This window comes from Numenius arquata, chromosome W (genome assembly GCF_964106895.1).
Source record: "Numenius arquata chromosome W, bNumArq3.hap1.1, whole genome shotgun sequence".
Classification (NCBI taxonomy): Eukaryota; Metazoa; Chordata; class Aves; order Charadriiformes; family Scolopacidae; genus Numenius; species Numenius arquata.
In genome coordinates, this window is record NC_133615.1 from 7,086,842 (window position 1) to 7,105,888 (window position 19,047).

The window sequence follows — 19,047 nt, forward strand, 5'->3', positions numbered from 1 at the left end:
GGCTACTAAATTGTCAAGACTCAAATCAACATCCCCAAAACTGAACAACTACTTTTTTTTCACCTATATGTTCAGTTCCCAAACTTCTGAAGCAATAACGGTTCATTGCAAAGCTCCGTCAAGTTCTTAATATACATAAGAACAAAGAGAGCTTTCCCACTGAGTTTCATTTTTCTCTCCTAAGTCTGCCTAATATGGTCAGAGGAGATGCTGTTAGGCTGCAAAAATGATAAACACTTTTGAACAATACTGTATTCAATTCCCTTGTTCCACTTAAGTCCTTTAATCCTGTTTGAGCTTTAAAAATGAACTGCTGGCCAAATCCTGAAGTCCTTATTTTATTTTTTAATTAAGAATTTATGTGGCGTGAACTAATAACTGTAGTGATACCTTTGGCTGTAGGAGGGCTTCAGAAGTTGGTCAAATGTGAAAAGATAATGCTGCATGAGTGAGCTGCATGAGGGAGCTGTTTTGTCCAAAAAGATATTCCTGTGAAGATTTGCTTTAGCTCCTCCCTCCTTTGCTCTTGGCCTTTCTTCCCTGGTGCTTATCCGGGACTTAGCTCAATAAGTTTAACTCATTGATCAAAAGAAGATAACTTCTGATATTTTGCATCCTTTATTTTCTCAGGTTTTAGAAAGTTGGATCAGCTCATGGAAGAGCACTGGCAGAGCGCACTGGAACTGGCACAGGTGAGAATAGTGGGAGCTGGAGTTCCCCACTGTGACGAAACGGGAAAAAGGACTTCACTGAGAGGTTCAAATTAACAATTTATTTGGACTTCACTCACAGGTCCAATACGTCACTATTGCGAGTTCTATGTGTACAATGGCGATTACACTATTGCAATTTAAAAGCAATTCGTGGAATACACTATTGCAACCTACAAGTGATCCCGAAGAGTAACAACACAAACCACAAGCGCACTAGATATTAATACCTTAAAAGAGTGCACAAATCACGATCTTAATAGCATGCCTTATACCATACGTATGTTTCTTAATCACTTACCGTTTCTCTCAGGTAAGGTCGCTCAATCCCTGGGAAGTTACCCTGTACAGCGTCCTGGACAAGGGCGGGACAAATCTCCTACAGGCCAGCTGTATCGTTGGAAGATTCCCCATTTTTCTCCTCAAACCTTGTGGTTTATATTTCCTGATTCTGTGGGGGTGCAGGATTATGCCTGAGTGGATTACACTATCTGGGATATTTACCTCTGGTGGTGTGATGGCTAAGTCTCTGTTGCCAATTTTGTGATGTCTAGCACTCAAAGTCATGGGACTAGTGGTGGGATGGGACTCAGGGCATTTTATTTGTTAAGGGAGTTAAGGCTCCATTCGGTTTCGGTTCTTATTGTGATGCAATCTTGAGACAACCCCGGGCTGAGCCGTTTTTGCAGCTCCCCCCAAGTTATCTCTGCATAGACAAGGCAAGGCAGGGAGATGAAGCTGAGTCGGATGCCAACTCCCTGCATCTCACCTATTGTGCTCTGAAACCGGTTTGGCTGGGTGCTCCCATACATTCCACCCTGTGACCTAAGTCACAGATCCACCACGGATATGTCATCATCACCCAATGTGTCTGTATAATTTTCATCTGAGTGTTTAAGTAGATCCAGGTATTCCCCAGTTTCCAGGTGGACCCTTACCTGAGAGATAGATTTTACAATAATTCTTTTGACACAACTAACGGCAATGCATACTACAATAATGCAAATTATGATAACAATAAATGTTTGCAACAAGTTAGTAATCCATCCAGTAAATACCCATCCTATTTTAGCAAAAATATTTCCCAACCAAGTGTCCTTCATTTGGTCCTGCAGCTCATGTGTCACTTCAGCTATCTTCTTCAGAGACCACGCGGACAGCGACAGCGGCAGCGGTGAGTGCTGCAGCTTTAAATCTCGAGCTAGAGGGGGCTTCCCGGAGACGGAGAGGCCGAGGGAAGGCGGAGAGGCCCGAAAGGACTCGGGAATCGCGAGAGGGAGCGAGAGGCTGACGTGCCTGGGGGCGGGCCGGGCGAGCCGCGGCAAGTTTAAAAGCGGCCATAGCGCGAGCTTCGCCCGGACCACGCGGACAGCGACAGCGGCAGCTAGCCGCAGCAGAGTCAGAGCGCGTGCCGGGTGCGCGTGAGAGCAAGGGCAAATATATGAGCGCACAGCGGGTGGGAGCAGCCATCAGTTGTCGATCCCCTCGTGGCTCTAGACAAGAACATGGCCCCAACACGTGCAAAATGCCCCACAAGGAAGAATGTGGAAACTCAGATGGAGGTCCCACAAAAACATGTGTCTGTGCAGGTCTCCGGCTGCAGTGAATGCCTCAGCCTGGCATGTGTTCCTAATGGAGCCAGAGACACCACATGTGTGCGGTGTGATCAAATAAACCACCTACTCAGGCAGGTGGTTGAACTGAAGGAAGAGGTGGATAGACTTAGAAGTATTAGAGACTGTGAAAGCGAAATAGATTGGTGGAGCCGTACACTGAGGCGTAGGAGTGGGGCAGAGGCTCTGCAGGATGTGGATGATCTCCCTTCTGCTTGTCACCAGGCAGAAGAAAGGAACCTAAGGGACAATGAGGAATGGAGGCAGGTCCCTCCTCGGAAGGGCAAGCAAAACTCCTGCCAGCCCCCATCACCCTCCCAGTTGCACTTACAAAATAGGTACGGTGCTCTGGAAGTCGAGGGCCAGGCATACGAGGATAGGGACAAGGATTTAGACAGTGAACTACCCAGAGTCAGCCAGCCACCCCCACGCCTTAGGACTTCAGCAACAAAAAAAAAGAGGAAGGTAATTGTGGTGGGCGACTCTCTTTTGCGGGGAACAGAAGGCCCCATTTGCAGACCGGATCCTTCCCACAGAGAAGTCTGTTGCCTCCCTGGGGCCAGGATTAAGGATATAAAGAAAAATCTCCCTGCCCTGGTCCGCCCCTCAGATTACTATCCATTATTGGTATTTCAAGTAGGCAGGGATCAGGTAGCTAACAGTAGTCCAAGGGCCCTGAAGAAAGACTTTAGGGCCCTTGGACAGCTGGTTAAGGGATCAGGAGCACAAATTGTGTTCTCCTCCATCCCATTACTTGCAGGAATTGATGAGGGTATAAACAGGAAGAGCCAGCAGATTAACTCTTGGCTCCAAGGCTGGTGTCACCGTCAGAACTTTGGTTTCTTTCATCATGGGATGATCTATAGGACATTAGACCTGGTGGCAACTGGTAGGGCAAGCCTTACCCAAAGGGAAAGAGGAATACTAGGACAAGAATTAGCAGGGCTCATTGAAAGGGCTTTAAACTAGGGTTGAAGGGGGATGGGGATGAAAGCAGGATTACTAAAGAGGAGCCTGGGAGCAGATTACCAGTGCCGATGGGTAAAAGTGCTAGCAAGGTCTTGTGGCCTGTTGCCTCAGCAGAGGTGGAGGATTGTAACCCATGTGGTAATGACATGAGGGACAGTGATAGGCTGGCTACCACAGAAGGGTCTAAGCATGGTCAGGGAGGTGTTGGGCCTCACCCCCCCATAAAAATGGCAAGAAAACTAGCCCAGCTAAAGTGCATTTACACAAATGCACGTAGTATGGGCAACAAACAGGAGGAGCTGGAAGCCATTGTACAGCATGAAAGCTATGATGTAGTTGCCATCACGGAAACGTGGTGGGATGAATCAAATGACTGGAGTGCTGCAATGGATGGCTACAAGCTCTTCAGAAGGGACAGGCAAGGAAGGAGAGGAGGAGGAGTGGCCCTGTATGTTAGGGAGGAATATGAATGTGTGGAGATAAATGAGGGTAATAGTAGAGTCGAGTGCCTGTGGGTACGAATCAAGGGGAGGACCAGCAAGGCTGATATTGTGGTGGGAGTCTATTACAGACCACCCAACCAGGATGCAGAGGTTGATGAAATGTTCTATAAGCAGCTAGCAGGTGTCTCGAGATCACTTGCACTTGTCCTGGTGGGTGACTTCAACCTACCAGATATCAGCTGGGCACTCCATACAGCTGAGAGGGAACAGTCTAAGAGATTCCTGGAGTGTGTTGGGGATAACTTCCTGACACAGCTGGTGAGTGAGCCAACTAGGGAAGGAGCACTACTTGATCTTCTGTTTGTAAACAGAGAGGAACTTGTGGGGGATGTAACAGTTGGAGGCCGTCTGGGGTACAGTGATCATGAAATGATAGAGTTTCTGATTCTCAGGGAAGCGAGAAAGGGAACCAGCAGGACTGCCATCATGGACTTCCGGAGGGCAGACTTCGGTCTTTTCAAGAGCCTGCTTGACAGAGTCCCTTGGGAGGCAGCCCTGAAGGGCAAAGGAGTCCAGGAAGGCTGGACACTTTTCAAGGAGGAAGTCTTAAAAGCGCAGGGGCAGGCCATCCCTGTGCGCAGGAAAGCGAGCTGTCGAGGGAAGAGACCGGCCTGGCTGAACAAAGAGTTAAGGTCACAGCTCAGGGAAAAAAGGAAAGTTTATGTCCTTTGGAAAAAAGGACAGGCTACTTGGGAAGATTACAAAGGTGTAGTAAAGTTATGCAGGGAAAAGATTAGAAAGGCCAAAGCTCAGCTAGAACTTAACCTGGCCCTGGATGTTAAAAACAATAAAAAGAATTTCTATAAATATATTAACAGCAAGAGGAGGACTCGGGAGAACCTCCACTCTCTCCTGGATATGGAAGGTAACATAGTGACAAAGGATGAGGAGAAGGCTGAGGTACTGAATGCCTTCCTTGCCTTGGTCTTTAGCAGTGGAGTAGGGTGTCCCCCGAGGACCCAGACCCCTGAGCTAGCAGTTAGGGGCGGGGAGCAGGATGAGGCCCCCATAATTCTAAGGGAGATGGTGAGGGACTTGTTCCAGAACCTCGACATAAACAAGTCTATGGGCCCAGATGGGATTCACCCGAGGGTTCTGAGGGAGCTGGCAGAAGTGCTTGCAGAGCCACTTTCCATCATCTACCAACAGTCGTGGCAAACTGGGGAGGTCCCAGCTGACTGGCGCCTAGCAAATGTGACGCCCATCCACAAGAAGGGTCGGAAGGATGATCCGGGGAACTACAGGCCTGTCAGTCTGACCTCGGTGCCTGGGAAGGTCATGGAACAGATCATCCGGAGTGCCATTATGCAACACATGAAGGATGCCCAGGTGATCAGGCCCAGCCAGCACGGGTTCATGAGGGGCAGGTCCTGCTTGACAAACCTGATCTCCTTCTATGACAAAGTGACTCGCTTGATGGATGAAGGAAAGGCTGTGGATGTTATCTACCTAGACTTTAGCAAGGCCTTTGATACAGTGTCCCACAGTATTCTGCTGGAGAAACTGGATGCTCATGGCTTAGATGGGTATACTCTCTGCTGGGTTAAAAACTGGCTGGAGGGCCGGGCCCAGAGAGTGGTGGTGAATGGAATGAAGTCCAGGTGGCGACCGGTCACGAGTGGTGTCCCACAGGGCTCAGTACTGGGGCCGGTTCTCTTCAACATCTTTATCAATGATCTGGACGAGGGGATCGAGTGCACCCTCAGTAAGTTTGCAGACGACACCAAGTTGGGTGGGAGTGTTGATCTGCTGGAGGGTAGAGAGGCTTTGCAGAGGGACCTAGACAGGCTGGCTGGATGGGCTGAGACCAACGGGATAAGGTTCAATAAGGCCAAGTGCCGGGTCCTGCACTTGGGTCACAACAACCCCAGGCAGCGCTACAGGCTTGGGGAAGAATGGCTGGAGAGCTGCCTGGCAGAAAAGGACCTGGGGGTGTTGGTCGACTGTCGGCTGAACATGAGCCAGCAGTGTGCCCAGGTGGCCAAAAAGGCCAACAGCATCCTGGCCTGTATCAAGAACAGTGTAGTGAGTAGGACCCGAGAGGTGATCGTCCCCCTGTACTCGGCACTGGTGAGACCCCACCTCGAGTACTGCATCCAGCTTTGGGCCCCCTACCACAGGAAAGACATTGAGGTGCTGGAGCAGGTCCAGAGAAGGGCAACGAAGCTGGTGAGGGGTCTGGAGAATAAGTCTTACGAGGAGAGGCTGAGGGAGCTGGGGTTGTTCAGTCTGGGGAAGAGGAGACTGAGGGGAGACCTTATTGCTCTCTACAAGTACCTGAAAGGAGGCTGTAGAGAGGCGGGGGTCGGTCTCTTCTCCCAAGTTACAGATGATAGGACAAGAGGCAATGGCCTCAAGTTACGCCAGGGGAAGTTCAGGTTAGATATTAGGAAATATTTCTTTACTGAAAGGGTTGTCAGGCATTGGAATGGGCTGCCCAGGGAGGTGGTTGAGGCACCATCCCTGGAGGTATTCAAGAGAGGAGTTGACATGGTGCTTGGGAATATGAATTAGTGTTGGGTGGTGTGGTGGTGTGTGTGGTTTGTTTGTGGGTGTTGTGTGTTTTTTGTTTTTTTGTGGGTTTTTTTTGTTTGTTTTTTTTTTTGTTTGTTTGTTTTTGTTTTTTTTTTTTTTCCATTGGTTGGACTAGATGATCTTAAAAGGTCCCTTCCAACCTAGGTGATTCTGTGATTCTGTGATTCTTCATCTTCTGGAGGTTTTCCCGGAGAGGTAGTGACACATTAGGAATTGTGACACAGCATTCTTCTTGTTCGTGGTTTGCCTTTAGGTATCCACACACTCCTTGTTCTTTGAGTAGTATCATATCTAGCACGAGTTGGTTTTGAAGTGCGACTTTCGAAACAGCTTGCACTTGGGCATTGAGCAATTCAAAGTTGTCATTAGTAAGGTTTGATCCATCAACATGTTGTTCAAAAGCCCGAGGCTGTCTATTCCATATTCTAGAATGCCTACTTATACCTATGATTATTATGGAGCTAATGACTATTATTACAAAAGGCCTTACAATCACTGCCATGATACAGCATCTAATATTAAAACTTAGGTTAACAAACAACCAAAAATTATCCTTATCAAAACAAATATACAAAGATCAGGAAAAAAAAAACCAACAACCACCCAGAAAACAACCAAGAACTTCTGGTCCACATTCAAGTTCTGCACAGTTTGTCCATTCCATGCAAGCACAGTTCATACTTCGGGTCGACGCATCTTAGGTCTCCACCCCGTTGTACTCCTCGTCCCTCCTTTTGTTGAGGCGCACCTGCAAGCAAATGGAAAAGTGCTGCTCAACCGTATATATGATCGACAATGAGTCAGTTAAAAATCTGGTATGATCCACCTACTACTTATTCGACGTATGCGGTCAGAGTTATCTTTTGCTTCCCATGCATGTGATCCCCTTGGATTGGTCAATGTCAGGGGTATAACTCCAGTTTGAGGTATTTTGACCATTACTGGTTGACCAGGATGCAATGGTACAGGGATGTCGTCAATTTTTTGTGGTGCCTTGGAGATCATTTCTCTAGTAGGACAAAACGTTTTTATTTTTGCATTTCCATTTTCACCCCATCTGTTATTAACAGTATATACTGCTTCAGATAGTCTCAGGTTCCAATTTGATTCATGGACCTTTGCAAATCTTTTAATTAATCCATTGATCCGTTCTACCATTCCATTTGCCTGGGGGTAATAAGGGGTATGGAAGACCCAGTCAATACCTTCCCCTTTTGCCCATTCCTGGACGATGGCTGCTGTGAAATGTGAACCATTATCACTTTGGATGGCAGAAGGCATAGGTAAAGTACTAAACCATTCCTTTAGCACTCGAACAGTCCATTCTCCAGATGCTGTTGTGGTTGCGGTGGCTTGGGTCAATCCTGACACCACCTCTACACCTACTAGGATATATCTATAATGATTAGATGCTTTAAGTGGCCCAATATAATCAATTTGCCAAGTTTGCCAGAGTGTTTTCCCTGCCCTGATATGTAAAGGTGGGGCCTGATTTGGATGATTCATTTTTAGTCGTAGGCGACACTGTGGACAGTGTGTTACTGTCCTTTCACAGTCTGCCAGTGTAGCAGGCCACCCCTCTGGCTTGACATTCCTTATACAGATCAGCTTTCCCAGTGTGGCCACGCCTTTCATGTAACCATTCCTTTAACCTTACCCACTCCTGTGCATCTGTACTCTCATCTGCTTCTAATGTATGTATGCGGGTGAGATAGTCAACTCTATTGTTCCAGTGGGCAACCTCAGTTATAGCTTTATCATGTGCCTTTACCCAGCCTATTCGCAGTGCCTTTTCCTTTCCCACTTCTAATAGCTGCTTCCAGTCCTCTATTCTCCACACAGGCACTCGATTGACTTGCCAATCATTAGTTTCCCAATGCCCGATCCATTCGGTTGCCCCTTTGAACACTGCATAGGAGTCGGTATATATAGTTTGAGCTCCATGTTTCACAGCTAACAACACAGCCCGTAGCTCCCCTACTTGGGCACTACCCTCTCCTTTCTCAATCTCAGTTTTTCCTGTTTTTATCTCTAGAGCTACCACTGTGTATTGCCAAATCCGGGTTTTGCGAACTGCAGAAGCATCTGTAAACCATACTCCTGATTGATCTGATTCAGCTGTGAAAGGGGGTGCTTCTAAAATAGGTGATGGTTTGTTAGGTTTGACTAACATAGAAAGGTCTGCGTTAACATCCTTCTGTAATTTAGATATTTTTACCGGCCCTTCAGTAATAGTAACTAACTGACAAATACCTTCCAAATAGGAGTACCATTTCTGGACAGTGGGGTTTTTGGGCAATTCCCTTGGGGGGAGGAGTCCCTTTCCTAACTGATTCCAGGAGAAGGAAAGGCCCCCGGACGACCATATCTTGGTTCATGCAAATCCTCTCAGCCTTTTTTATTGCCCGCACTAGTGATAACATACCTTTTTCCCAGTCGGTGTATCTCTGCTCAGTATCATTGCATGAATGAGAAGAGAATTCCAAGGGTCTATTGGGGCCTTCTGGTCCCCGTTGGTATAAATTACAATGAGAACCATGTTCACTGAATCCCCACTCAATCTGTATAGGATCTGTCTGGTGTATAGGGCCTAAAGTCTGATATATGCAAAGTTCATGAATCAGTAAATTCAAGGCTTCCTCATGCTGAGGGGTCCACTGCCACACAGCATTTTTCTTAATCAAATTATACAGGGGTCTAGCAATTATAGAAAATCCAGGGATATGTTTTCGCCAATAACCTAAAGTCACAGAATCACAGAATCACAGAATCACAGAATATTTTTGGTTGGATGGGACCTTTGAGATCATCGAGTCCAACCAACAAAAAAACCCCAAAAAAATCCCCACCAAAACCAACAAAAAAACCCCCCAAAAAATCCCAGAACACCAAACACCAAAACCAAACCAAAACAAACACCCACAACCACACACCACCCCACCCACAAACAGACACAAACCAACAATCTCGGGCACTAGAGCATGCCCTGAAGTGCCATGTCTACACATTTCTTAAATACCTCCAGAGATGGTGACTCAACCACCTCCCTGGGCAGGCTGTTCCAGTGCCTGACCACTCTCTCAGTCAAGTAATTCTTCCTAATACCTAATCTAAACCTCCCCTGCCGCAACTTCAGACCATTTCCTCTGGTCCTGTCATTATTCCCTTGGGAGAAGAGGCCAACACCCACCTCTCTACAACCTCCTTTCAGGTAGTTGTAGAGGGCAATGAGGTCCCCCCTCAGCCTCCTCTTCTCCAAACTAAACATGCCCAGTTCCCTCAGCCTCTCCTCATATGACTTGTTCTCTAGACCCCTCACCAGCTTGGTGGCTCTCCTCTGGACACACTCCAGCACTTCAATGTCCTTCCTGCAGTGAGGGGCCCAGAACTGAACACAGCACTCGAGGTGAGGCCTCACCAGCGCCGAGTACAGAGGCACGATCACTTCCCTGGTCCTGCTGGCCACGCTATTCCTGATACAGGCCAGGATGCCGTTGGCCTTCTTGGCCACCTGGGCACACTGCTGGCTCATGTTAAGCCGGCTGTCCACCAATACCCCCAGGTCCTTTTCTGCTGGGCAGCTTTCCAGCCACTCTTCCCCAAGCCTGTAGCGTTGCCTGGGGTTGTTGTGACCGAAATGCAGGACCCGGCACTTGGCCTTATTAAACCTCATCCCATTGGCCTTGGCCTATTGATCCAACCTGTCCAGGTCCCTCTGTAGAGCCTGCCGACCCTCAAGCAGATCAACATTCCCACCTAGCTTGGTGTCATCCGCAAACTTACTGAGGGTGCACTCAATCCCCTCATCCAGATCATCAATAAAGATATTAAACAAGACTGGCCCCAAAACTGAGCCCTGAGGGACACCACTGGTGACCGGCCGCCAACTGGATTTCACCCCATTAATTGCAGCTCTCTGGGCACAGCCATCCAGCCAGTTTTTTACCCAGTGAAGAGTACACTTGTCTATGCCATGATTCGCCAGCTTCTCCAAGAGAACGCTGTGGGTGACAGTGTCAAAGGCCTCACCAAAGTCCAGGTAGACAACGTCCACAGCCTTCCCCGCATCGAGAAGGTGGGTCACATGGTCATAGAAAGAGATTAAGTTGGTTAGGCAGGACCTCCCTTTCATAAACCCATGCTGGCTGGCCCTGATCCCTCGGCTGCCCTGCACTTGCTGTGAGAGCTCACTCAAGATGATCCTCTCCATGATCTTTCCCAGTACCAAGGTCAGGCTGACAGGCCTATAGTTTCCCGGATCCTCCTTCCGGCCCTTCTTGTAGATGGGCGTCACATTGGCCACCTTGCAGTCATCTGGTACCTCTCCTGTTGACCAGGATTGTTGATAGATGATGGAGAGAGGCTTGGTGAGCTCTCCCGCCAGCTCCCTGAGTACCCTTGGGTGAATCCCATCCGGCCCCATAGACTTATGCGTGTCCAGGTGCATAAGCAGATCATTAACTACTTCCTCCTGGATTATGGGGGGGTTGTTCTGCTCTCCATCCTTATCTTCCAGCCCAGGAGGCTGAACACCCTGGGGGTAGCTGGTCCGACTATTGAAGTCAGAGGCAAAGAAGGCATTAAGTATCTCAGCCTTCTCCTCGTCCTTGGTCGCAATGTTTCCCCCCGCATCCAGTAAGGGATGGAGATTCTCCCTGGCTCTCTTTTTGTTGATGTAAGTCCCAAGTATCTGTTGTAGTTCCCTTTTTGGTGAAATTCAGCTCAACATTAAGACACCTTAATTAACAAATATATTTTGGTGTCTGAACATGAGCAAGACGTCCATGCTCTCATTCTGGTCTGGTCTGAGGAATGGAGAGCCCTAATCAGCTTACCTAAAGCAGACACCTATATCTGGTCAGCTAAGTATCTCTTCAGACTATTAACTATAATGGTAACTTAGACCTACGTGAAACAGACACATCTACATTCCCAGAGCTGTTTTCTTCCACCGGGGATCAATTCAACTGCCAAAACATCTACCATCATTCAGGCTTTTAGATAAGACAGAATCTACACAAAACCTGTGCTTTTCTGGACCAGCACCTGGAAGCCCGATTACATACCTTAAATGGTACTGGACTTCTGTGTAGAGGAAATGAATCACACACAGATTCCCTTGGGAGGAAAGGGTTTACCCTTGTCTAGTTGGATTCCTCCAACAGCTCCCCCTCTATCCCTAGAGAGAGAAGAGAGGCAGTAGTATATTACTAAGTTACACACTGGGAGACGTTCAAGATACAGCATTTTTCATAGAGACAGACTATCAGATATTTCTGACATTTCAGAGTTCATATACTGCTAGGTTTTAACTATCACAAGTAACTATTGAGGTTTGTCAGAATATCTGATTTGTGGATTCAACTGTAGGTGTAAATCTTGAACTAGTGCAGCTTATTTATTTGCAACGACAGGCTGTTCCAGACAAAGGTAAACTGGTCTGCTAAATTAGTAACACATCTTGGCCAGTTCTGGATACAACGTCTTATCTCCATCTATAAACTTAAGTCCACGCTTCTATTTTTAACTATATACATATCAATCAGTGAAGACACTGATCCTAGTAGGCATTGCTTCTATTCTAAGGAAAGCTGTATTCTACTTTATTCAATGAGAAATACTTGATTTCTCCTGATAAAGTCTCTATTTTCCATAAAAATTTAATTATCTGTAATAAACCACAGTGTGTCAGGACAGATCAAAGATAATACATTTATTAAACGTTGAGAAAAACAAAAAAACCACAGACATAAGGAAAGTTAAATAGAAACTGAAAGACACATCTTCTGACCAGCGTATAATGGCTTGTATGACCAGTAAAGTACCAAAATGACATTCTGAATTTGATTGAGGTATTTAACTATTTTTGGCAATAAAAACAGAGTAAGAAACTTCTTCCAAACACACACATAGGCATTGCTTGCATTAGTGTCTATCATCTATGTAATTTTATATGAAACTAAATAATGTAGCTGTTAAAAAAATATAGCAGCAAATTAGCAGAATATCTAACACACATTTACCATAAAGTATGTGCTAAACTTAAAAATCCCATCCAATAGTTGGGCCCGGTCCTGTAGCCCTTGATCACAAAGAGAGCATCAGTGAGTTCAGTGGGAGACATCATGAGCAAGACGTGCATTCACTGGACTTCATACACTTCTGTTCAGGTCAGAGAAAGGAAATGAACATCCCTATTTGCTTTCTAAGAAATGGTATGATGGAACTATGGCCTAGAAAGGTAACTTCTGAAACAATAACGGTTCATTGCAAAGCTCCGTCAAGTTCTTAATATACATAAGAACAAAGAGAGCTTTCCCACTGAGTTTCATTTTTCTCTCCTAAGTCTGCCTAATATGGTCAGAGGAGATGCTGTTAGGCTGCAAAAATGATAAACACTTTTGAACAATACTGTATTCAATTCCCTTGTTCCACTTAAGTCCTTTAATCCTGTTTGAGCTTTAAAAATGAACTGCTGGCCAAATCCTGAAGTCCTTATTTTATTTTTTAATTAAGAATTTATGTGGCGTGAACTAATAACTGTAGTGATACCTTTGGCTGTAGGAGGGCTTCAGAAGTTGGTCAAATGTGAAAAGATAATGCTGCTAAGTCACCAGAGCTTATTCATGTGTTTTCAAAAATTTTCAATGAAAGTGTAGTTGCACACTGTTTAATACTGTGATCAACAAAATCTTGCTTATAAAGTAGTATATTATTAGCATTAACCAGAATCTGATGAAAACCAGAATCATTTGCCCAAATATATTTTAGTTTTCTACAAAACTTTAATTTTAATGTATATTTCTATATTAATTATCATAAAAAAGTAATAGAATCAGTTACTGTAAGTTTCTATAATATTTGAAAATTTATCTACAGGTTTCTTTGGAGGTATAAAATGGCTCTGTAAAAATCTATTTTTTCTTTTTGCTGCAAACAAAACTTTTATAAAACAGAAAACTCATTTTTAAGATTGCATCAATTACATTCCTTAGATGGGTCATCATAATTAACCTACAGTGTGTAGTATAATAGAAAAAAATTATCTTTTTATGTCTAAAATATTGAAATATCAATTATTAATTTATATAAATCAACATAGATGTGTTTGTTATTCAAACTACTTTTTTTTCACCTATATGTTCAGTTCCCAATTATCGATATAAAGATCTCTGCCAACAGCACGATTTTTATTAAATTCTTAGACTTTAAGCCACCTGATTTTTAGCTTTATCAAAAAGCATGATTTACTGTACATTAAACATAGTCATTTCAATGTTTAGTATCACAAAAATCAACACCCAAAAGAACAAGACAGTCACTGCTAGTAAAACAATCTCAAGACAATTTCATAGATAATATTTACAGAACACAATAGGAATATTTTGATGAATATTTTATGTTTCAACATTTCAGATAAAATTATAAAAACCATGAGAAACTTTTAGATTTCATTTTGGTTTCAGCATACAAGCCCAAGCTGACTCTCTGCTGTGAAATACTGCACACACCTAGTCAAAGAAGAGCTACGGCATGATTTTGTTCAGCTGTTTTGTGCTCACATAGCCACAAGACATGCTGAATTCCTTGTCTGGCACAGGCAGTGCAGTTGCATTGAGCACAAGGCCTTGTGGAGAGTGAATGATATGAATAGATGTATAGTCTGGGACAGGCATCTCTGAACTTGGGGTTTCTGCTGTTGAAGCTCCAAGATTGACACTGGTACTGGTAAGGCTCTCTGTGGTGAAGTAAGCGTCCTTGTTACAGCTTTGCTCCTGAACACGCAGCTCATGCTCTTTGTGGGAAGTCACAACAATAAATTTTTTCACATCTGCCTCACCGAAGTAGGCATTGTCCATGGTGAAGTTTTGTTCTGTGCAGCCTTCACACTGTGCTCTCCCCACCTTGGATTTCTGCCCTGGTGAAAGTACAACACTATCTGCTGGAGTAATATCACTCACTTGCGCATAAAAGTCAGTATTTGTCAATGAATTCTGGTTACTTAGCTGGGTATGGATTGATGGTCTGGCTGAGTCACTGTCTGCAAAAGATGGCCACAACTGTCTATTTTTGGACTGAGTATTAGTATGTGGCTTTTGGGTGTCTGTGTCGGCATGACTTGGAAGTGACTCATTGTTATCTTTCTTATCAAGGCACAAGAGACCCTCTTCTTTTTCAGTTACCCTTTTGAACTGATCAATATCAGAGATGGCATCGCATGTGTCACTTGCACTGAAGTCTGTCTCTGGAATATCTGGTTCACAACAACCGGCCCGTCCAGAATCATCATCCTTCGCTCCCAAGCAACTGTGTGATTTCAGATGATCTTCAGTCAGGAGCCTGTCGGTATCTAAGACTCTGTTCTTTTCTTTGGGGTCTTCTATGTCCAACTCAATAAACTCAACCCACAAGTCATCATTGTATAGATATGTCTTGTAGCTGTCATGGCTGGCTAAGATGGAATTCACTTCATCTAGCTTTCCTTTCTATAAAGCAAGAAAAAAATAATGTTATAAAGGAAAGAATAAAAATGCTTGTGCTTTTTATGGTGTTAAAGTAAGGTAACTGTAGCTGATGTAATAATTGCAAAATGGTGGGGTTTTTTTATGGAAACTAATTCTGTTGCAACTCCCTCCATGTCATTTTTTTTTTCCTACAAAATTGTTCTCCCTGGACAACAATTGTCACCTGCTACTACTACAATGATTCCCACTGTAGATTTCAGAGCACAATATTACCTTCAAGAAATCTGGGTCAATCCCTTTAATCTTTGGAACTGGCACAGGAGGAAAAATCAGCATTTTTAACCTGGAAAAAATAAATGATGGCTTTTAATTTACAGTGGTCCTTTATGAAGAGTTTAGGAAGAAGAGAGCTTTACATTGCATTTATACTTATTTACTTCAAAACTGAAATGTTTGAAGATTCAATTTCAAATAGTGCTAAGGAAAAGAATGATTGTTTTCTCTCATTCCAAATAAAAACCAAGTTTTCTGCAGCCTTCCTTGTTGAAATCACATACATTTATGTGGGAATCCATTTTGGACTCCAGTCTTCGATAATTTAATTTAATGCTCTATAGAGAGTAAATTCCTAGAGAACTATCAATAGTTTCCCTTTTTACATAATTTTCAAAGGAACCTGATGCAATTATTTTTTTCAGGGACAAGTAGTCTTGCATAAGTCCAATAAATTTAAATAGGCAAGCAGAAAAAAAGGAGTTGGTGAAAAGAGTGAATTACTTTAGAATTAATAAATAAAACAGAAACACAGGTTCAAAAATTTAGGCTAGTATTTTGCCATCTCTATGATACTTCTGTTTTCTGAATTATTAATGTAACAAGTAATACATAATAACAACAGGGTTTTAGCCTTGTAGAGAAAGAACTAGTAACTTGCTTATGCATGTATGTACTGTGGAAATAGATATTATTCTAATTCTTCATAAAGTGAATTTCTAATTCTTTGAGAAAAAAAAACCCACAACCAAAGAACAAAAAAGAAAATCCAAATAGAAAGATGATTTTTCCATTAATAGTAAACCAACAATAGTGGGTCATGCCTGTCTCCTCCATTTTACCTCTTTGCTTCTTTTGCAAACAGATAAACTGTACTTCCCAAAAGGAAAATTCAGCATTCTCTTTATACTGGGTTGCTTGCCTATTTTAGAGAGAAAACTGTGGGAATGGTAGATCCAAAACCAAATAGTAGTTTTGCTGCATTGTTAGTGTGGAATAATGGCCGGGGGTGACTTTAAATTTAAACTTTAGCGTTGTTCACACATTAAGGAACAATATAACATCAAAGGAGATTCCAGGATGGAGTACAGCTGCAGCTGGTATGCAAGGCCACAGTGTTCCCTGGATAATCGCTTGTGAAACAGCACGGGGGGGTAGAACGGAGTGAAGACTCCGTGGCCAGCCTCTGTGATATCACTGCAGAAGATGGGAGCTGGAGGGTACCATGGAGCTGATAAGCTGCACAATTACCACCCTGGGCCAAGAGTCTGTCAGGTTTTGACAAAATGCCATCCTTTGTGTGAACTTTGCTCATTATAATGTCATTATAATACCAAAACACACCTCCATCCCAAAGGCTACCCGCCTCCAAGGTGCGACCACTCCTCCCTGAGTCTGTGCCCTGAATTTTTCATAAACTATACCTTTAAATGCGAGGCGAGAGAATTTTGCACCAATCATAATAAAGGTATTTATGGCTAGAGTCACTCAAGCTCCACCTTGAAGTTAAAAAATAATATAAAAATGGCTCAAGAAAGCGGGAAGATACCATCAGGAAAGATACCATCAGGGAAGATATCATCATAAACAAGCCAAGAAAGATAACATTGTAAATTTCCTCTGACTTCTGGGATTAGCCAACAGGCTGAGCCTCTCTTTGTCCCCATCAGGACGCCTTTGGGTAAGAATTTGGACTTTTTCCCTGGGAAACTTAGAAACCTTTATAGAATTGCTTTTGATTTAATGCATGTTATAGCCAGGCTGTATTATTTGTAATCTTATTATTTACACATGCTTTTGTAGGCAGTATATTTATCACCGGCAAACCAAAAGAACTTGTACTTCTGTTGCTTTAATAAACTGCACTATTCATCAAGCTAGTCGTAAAAGTTTCTCATTGGGTGCCGCCAAACTCTCTAAATTATGGCTGTGTGAGTCCATGGAGCGTGACTAAGCTGAAAGTGCGGTACACTATTTAGTGCATCCGAATCATGATAGTTCAATAAATTGAACGTGACCGGACTAATAGTGCCAAAATATTTCCCCTCCTCCCCTTTTCATGCAACAGTAAATCAATGGTGCAGTGAGCAGGGTTTGCGATAGATAATTTACTGCAAAAATACGATTGTGCCCCTTCCCCACCTGGGAAGGAGTGGGCCCATAAATTTTGGAGGGATGAAGAAAAGGTGGTAGCGCATATTGAGCAGTGTCAGGCTACTCTCAAGCTTAAAGCAGGAAAGGGCAAAGGTGTTATTTGTGTGGTTTTAGGCACCTGTTTATCTTGTGCACAACAAGAAGTTAAAGATGCCTCTGCTCCCAATTGGATTTCTGCCATAGAATATGCAACTCTGAAATCCGAGAATGAAGTGCTGAAGTCATCATTGGCCTTTGAGAGGAAAACAGGAGAAAAATTAGGAAACTGTGTTGATAAATTTTGAATGAGAATGGTCAGCTTAAGCAACTTTTGAAAAAGGTGAATTGGCTATTAGATACGATGCAGCCTTCTGCTTCAGTCAAGCAGATTCGTAGATTAATGCGTAATCGGAGTTTTGAGACTCAGGCTGAGGACATTTGGTCCGACAGCGATGATGAGGGCAAAGGGACCCCTGATTCTGAATCTCAACTGATTCCCTTGCAACCTCAGGTTAAAACTGAAACTGTTGTTGATAGTGATGATGAGATCCACACCACTGTCCGTACTGTCCCATGGTCATCAGCTGAGTTAATGAAAATACAGGAGAAATATTCAAGGCGGCCAGTAGAGTCAGAGGTTGAATATTTGTGGTGAGTTTCTCTTGGGGGAGGCAGTGAGCCACCCTTCCCAGTGGGTATTAGTGATTCGATTGCTCTCTGATAAATATTCTGAACCTACCATTTCTATTCCTGTTGGACCCCAGAAAATATTGGTGGAATTTCTTATTGATACCAGTGCCCAAATGTCAGTAATCACTAAAGAAATGGCACAAACCCTGGACATAAAACCTGGTCGGCGCAAAGTTAAATTCACAGGAACTGATGGTGTGGTAAAAGAGTGCCCCACTGCGAGAATTACCCTCTGGTTACCAGGGGAACAGAGATTAACCAGGGCAGAGGTACTAGTTGGTGCTGCACATACTAACCTTCTAGGATTCGATATATTGTGTGGTCGAACGTGGAAACTCCCAGATGGAACCGTGTGGAGTTTTGTAGGAGGTAAAGCTAAATCAGGCACAATGAAATTGAGTCTGTTAGAAACAGCTATACCTTTACCTCCCTCTCAAATCACCAGTGTTCAGCAATATCCGTTGCCTGCAGTGGCGCTTACAGGGATTGACGGGGTGGTAACAGAATTGGAAGGCATTATTAAAAGGACCCATTTGCCTTATAATTCACTGGTGTGACCAGTAAAGAAACCAACTGGACAGTGGCACTTTACAGTAGATTATCGGCAATTAAATGCCAACATTGCCCCACTGTGTTATGTTTTGCTTTGACAATTATCTTCTATGTTAAACTTTGGATGATGATGAAACGTTTAACCCTTCTGATATCCCCACAAGATGTTTATCTACTTGATAATCCTCACCACAAGAGTGTATGGGATGTTCTCAATTCTTTTGAATATAGTGAAGCTTGAGTGACTATAGTCACAGGGTGGAGTATGTGGAATAATGGCTGGGGGTGACTTTAAATTTAAACTTTAGCATTGTTCACACATTAAGGAATGATATAACATCAAAGGAGCTTCAGGATGGAGTACAGCTGGTATGCAAGGCCACAGTGTTCCCCCCTTTCACACAGCAATTAGTGACCTTGGTGAGGTCCAGGGAGGATCAGAGGGGTCTTAAGAAGTGCTAGAGAGAAATTTAGGCAACTTCTGCTTCACTATGGCAGGCCCAAATTCCCTAGCTGTTTTGGTTTTCGGAAGAGCCTCAAATTTCTGTCCAGCAAGCCTCAATGAGAACCAGAAATCCAGTCATTTTCCACCTAATCCCTGGAG

General features: G+C 43.9%; 1 protein-coding gene across 1 annotated transcript in view; it reads right to left on the reverse strand.

Moving 5' to 3' along the window:
* Nucleotides 1-13,856: 13,856 nt before the first annotated feature.
* Nucleotides 13,857-19,047, reverse strand: part of LOC141476557 (growth hormone receptor-like) — a 103,573-nt gene continuing 98,382 nt past the window's right edge. The window contains exons 7-8 of the mRNA XM_074165247.1: nucleotides 15,069-15,138; nucleotides 13,857-14,816 (exon numbers count right to left, since the gene is read on the reverse strand). Of these exons, the coding sequence (XP_074021348.1) occupies nucleotides 13,857-14,816; nucleotides 15,069-15,138 (1,030 nt within the window). The remainder of the gene's footprint in view (nucleotides 14,817-15,068; nucleotides 15,139-19,047) is intronic.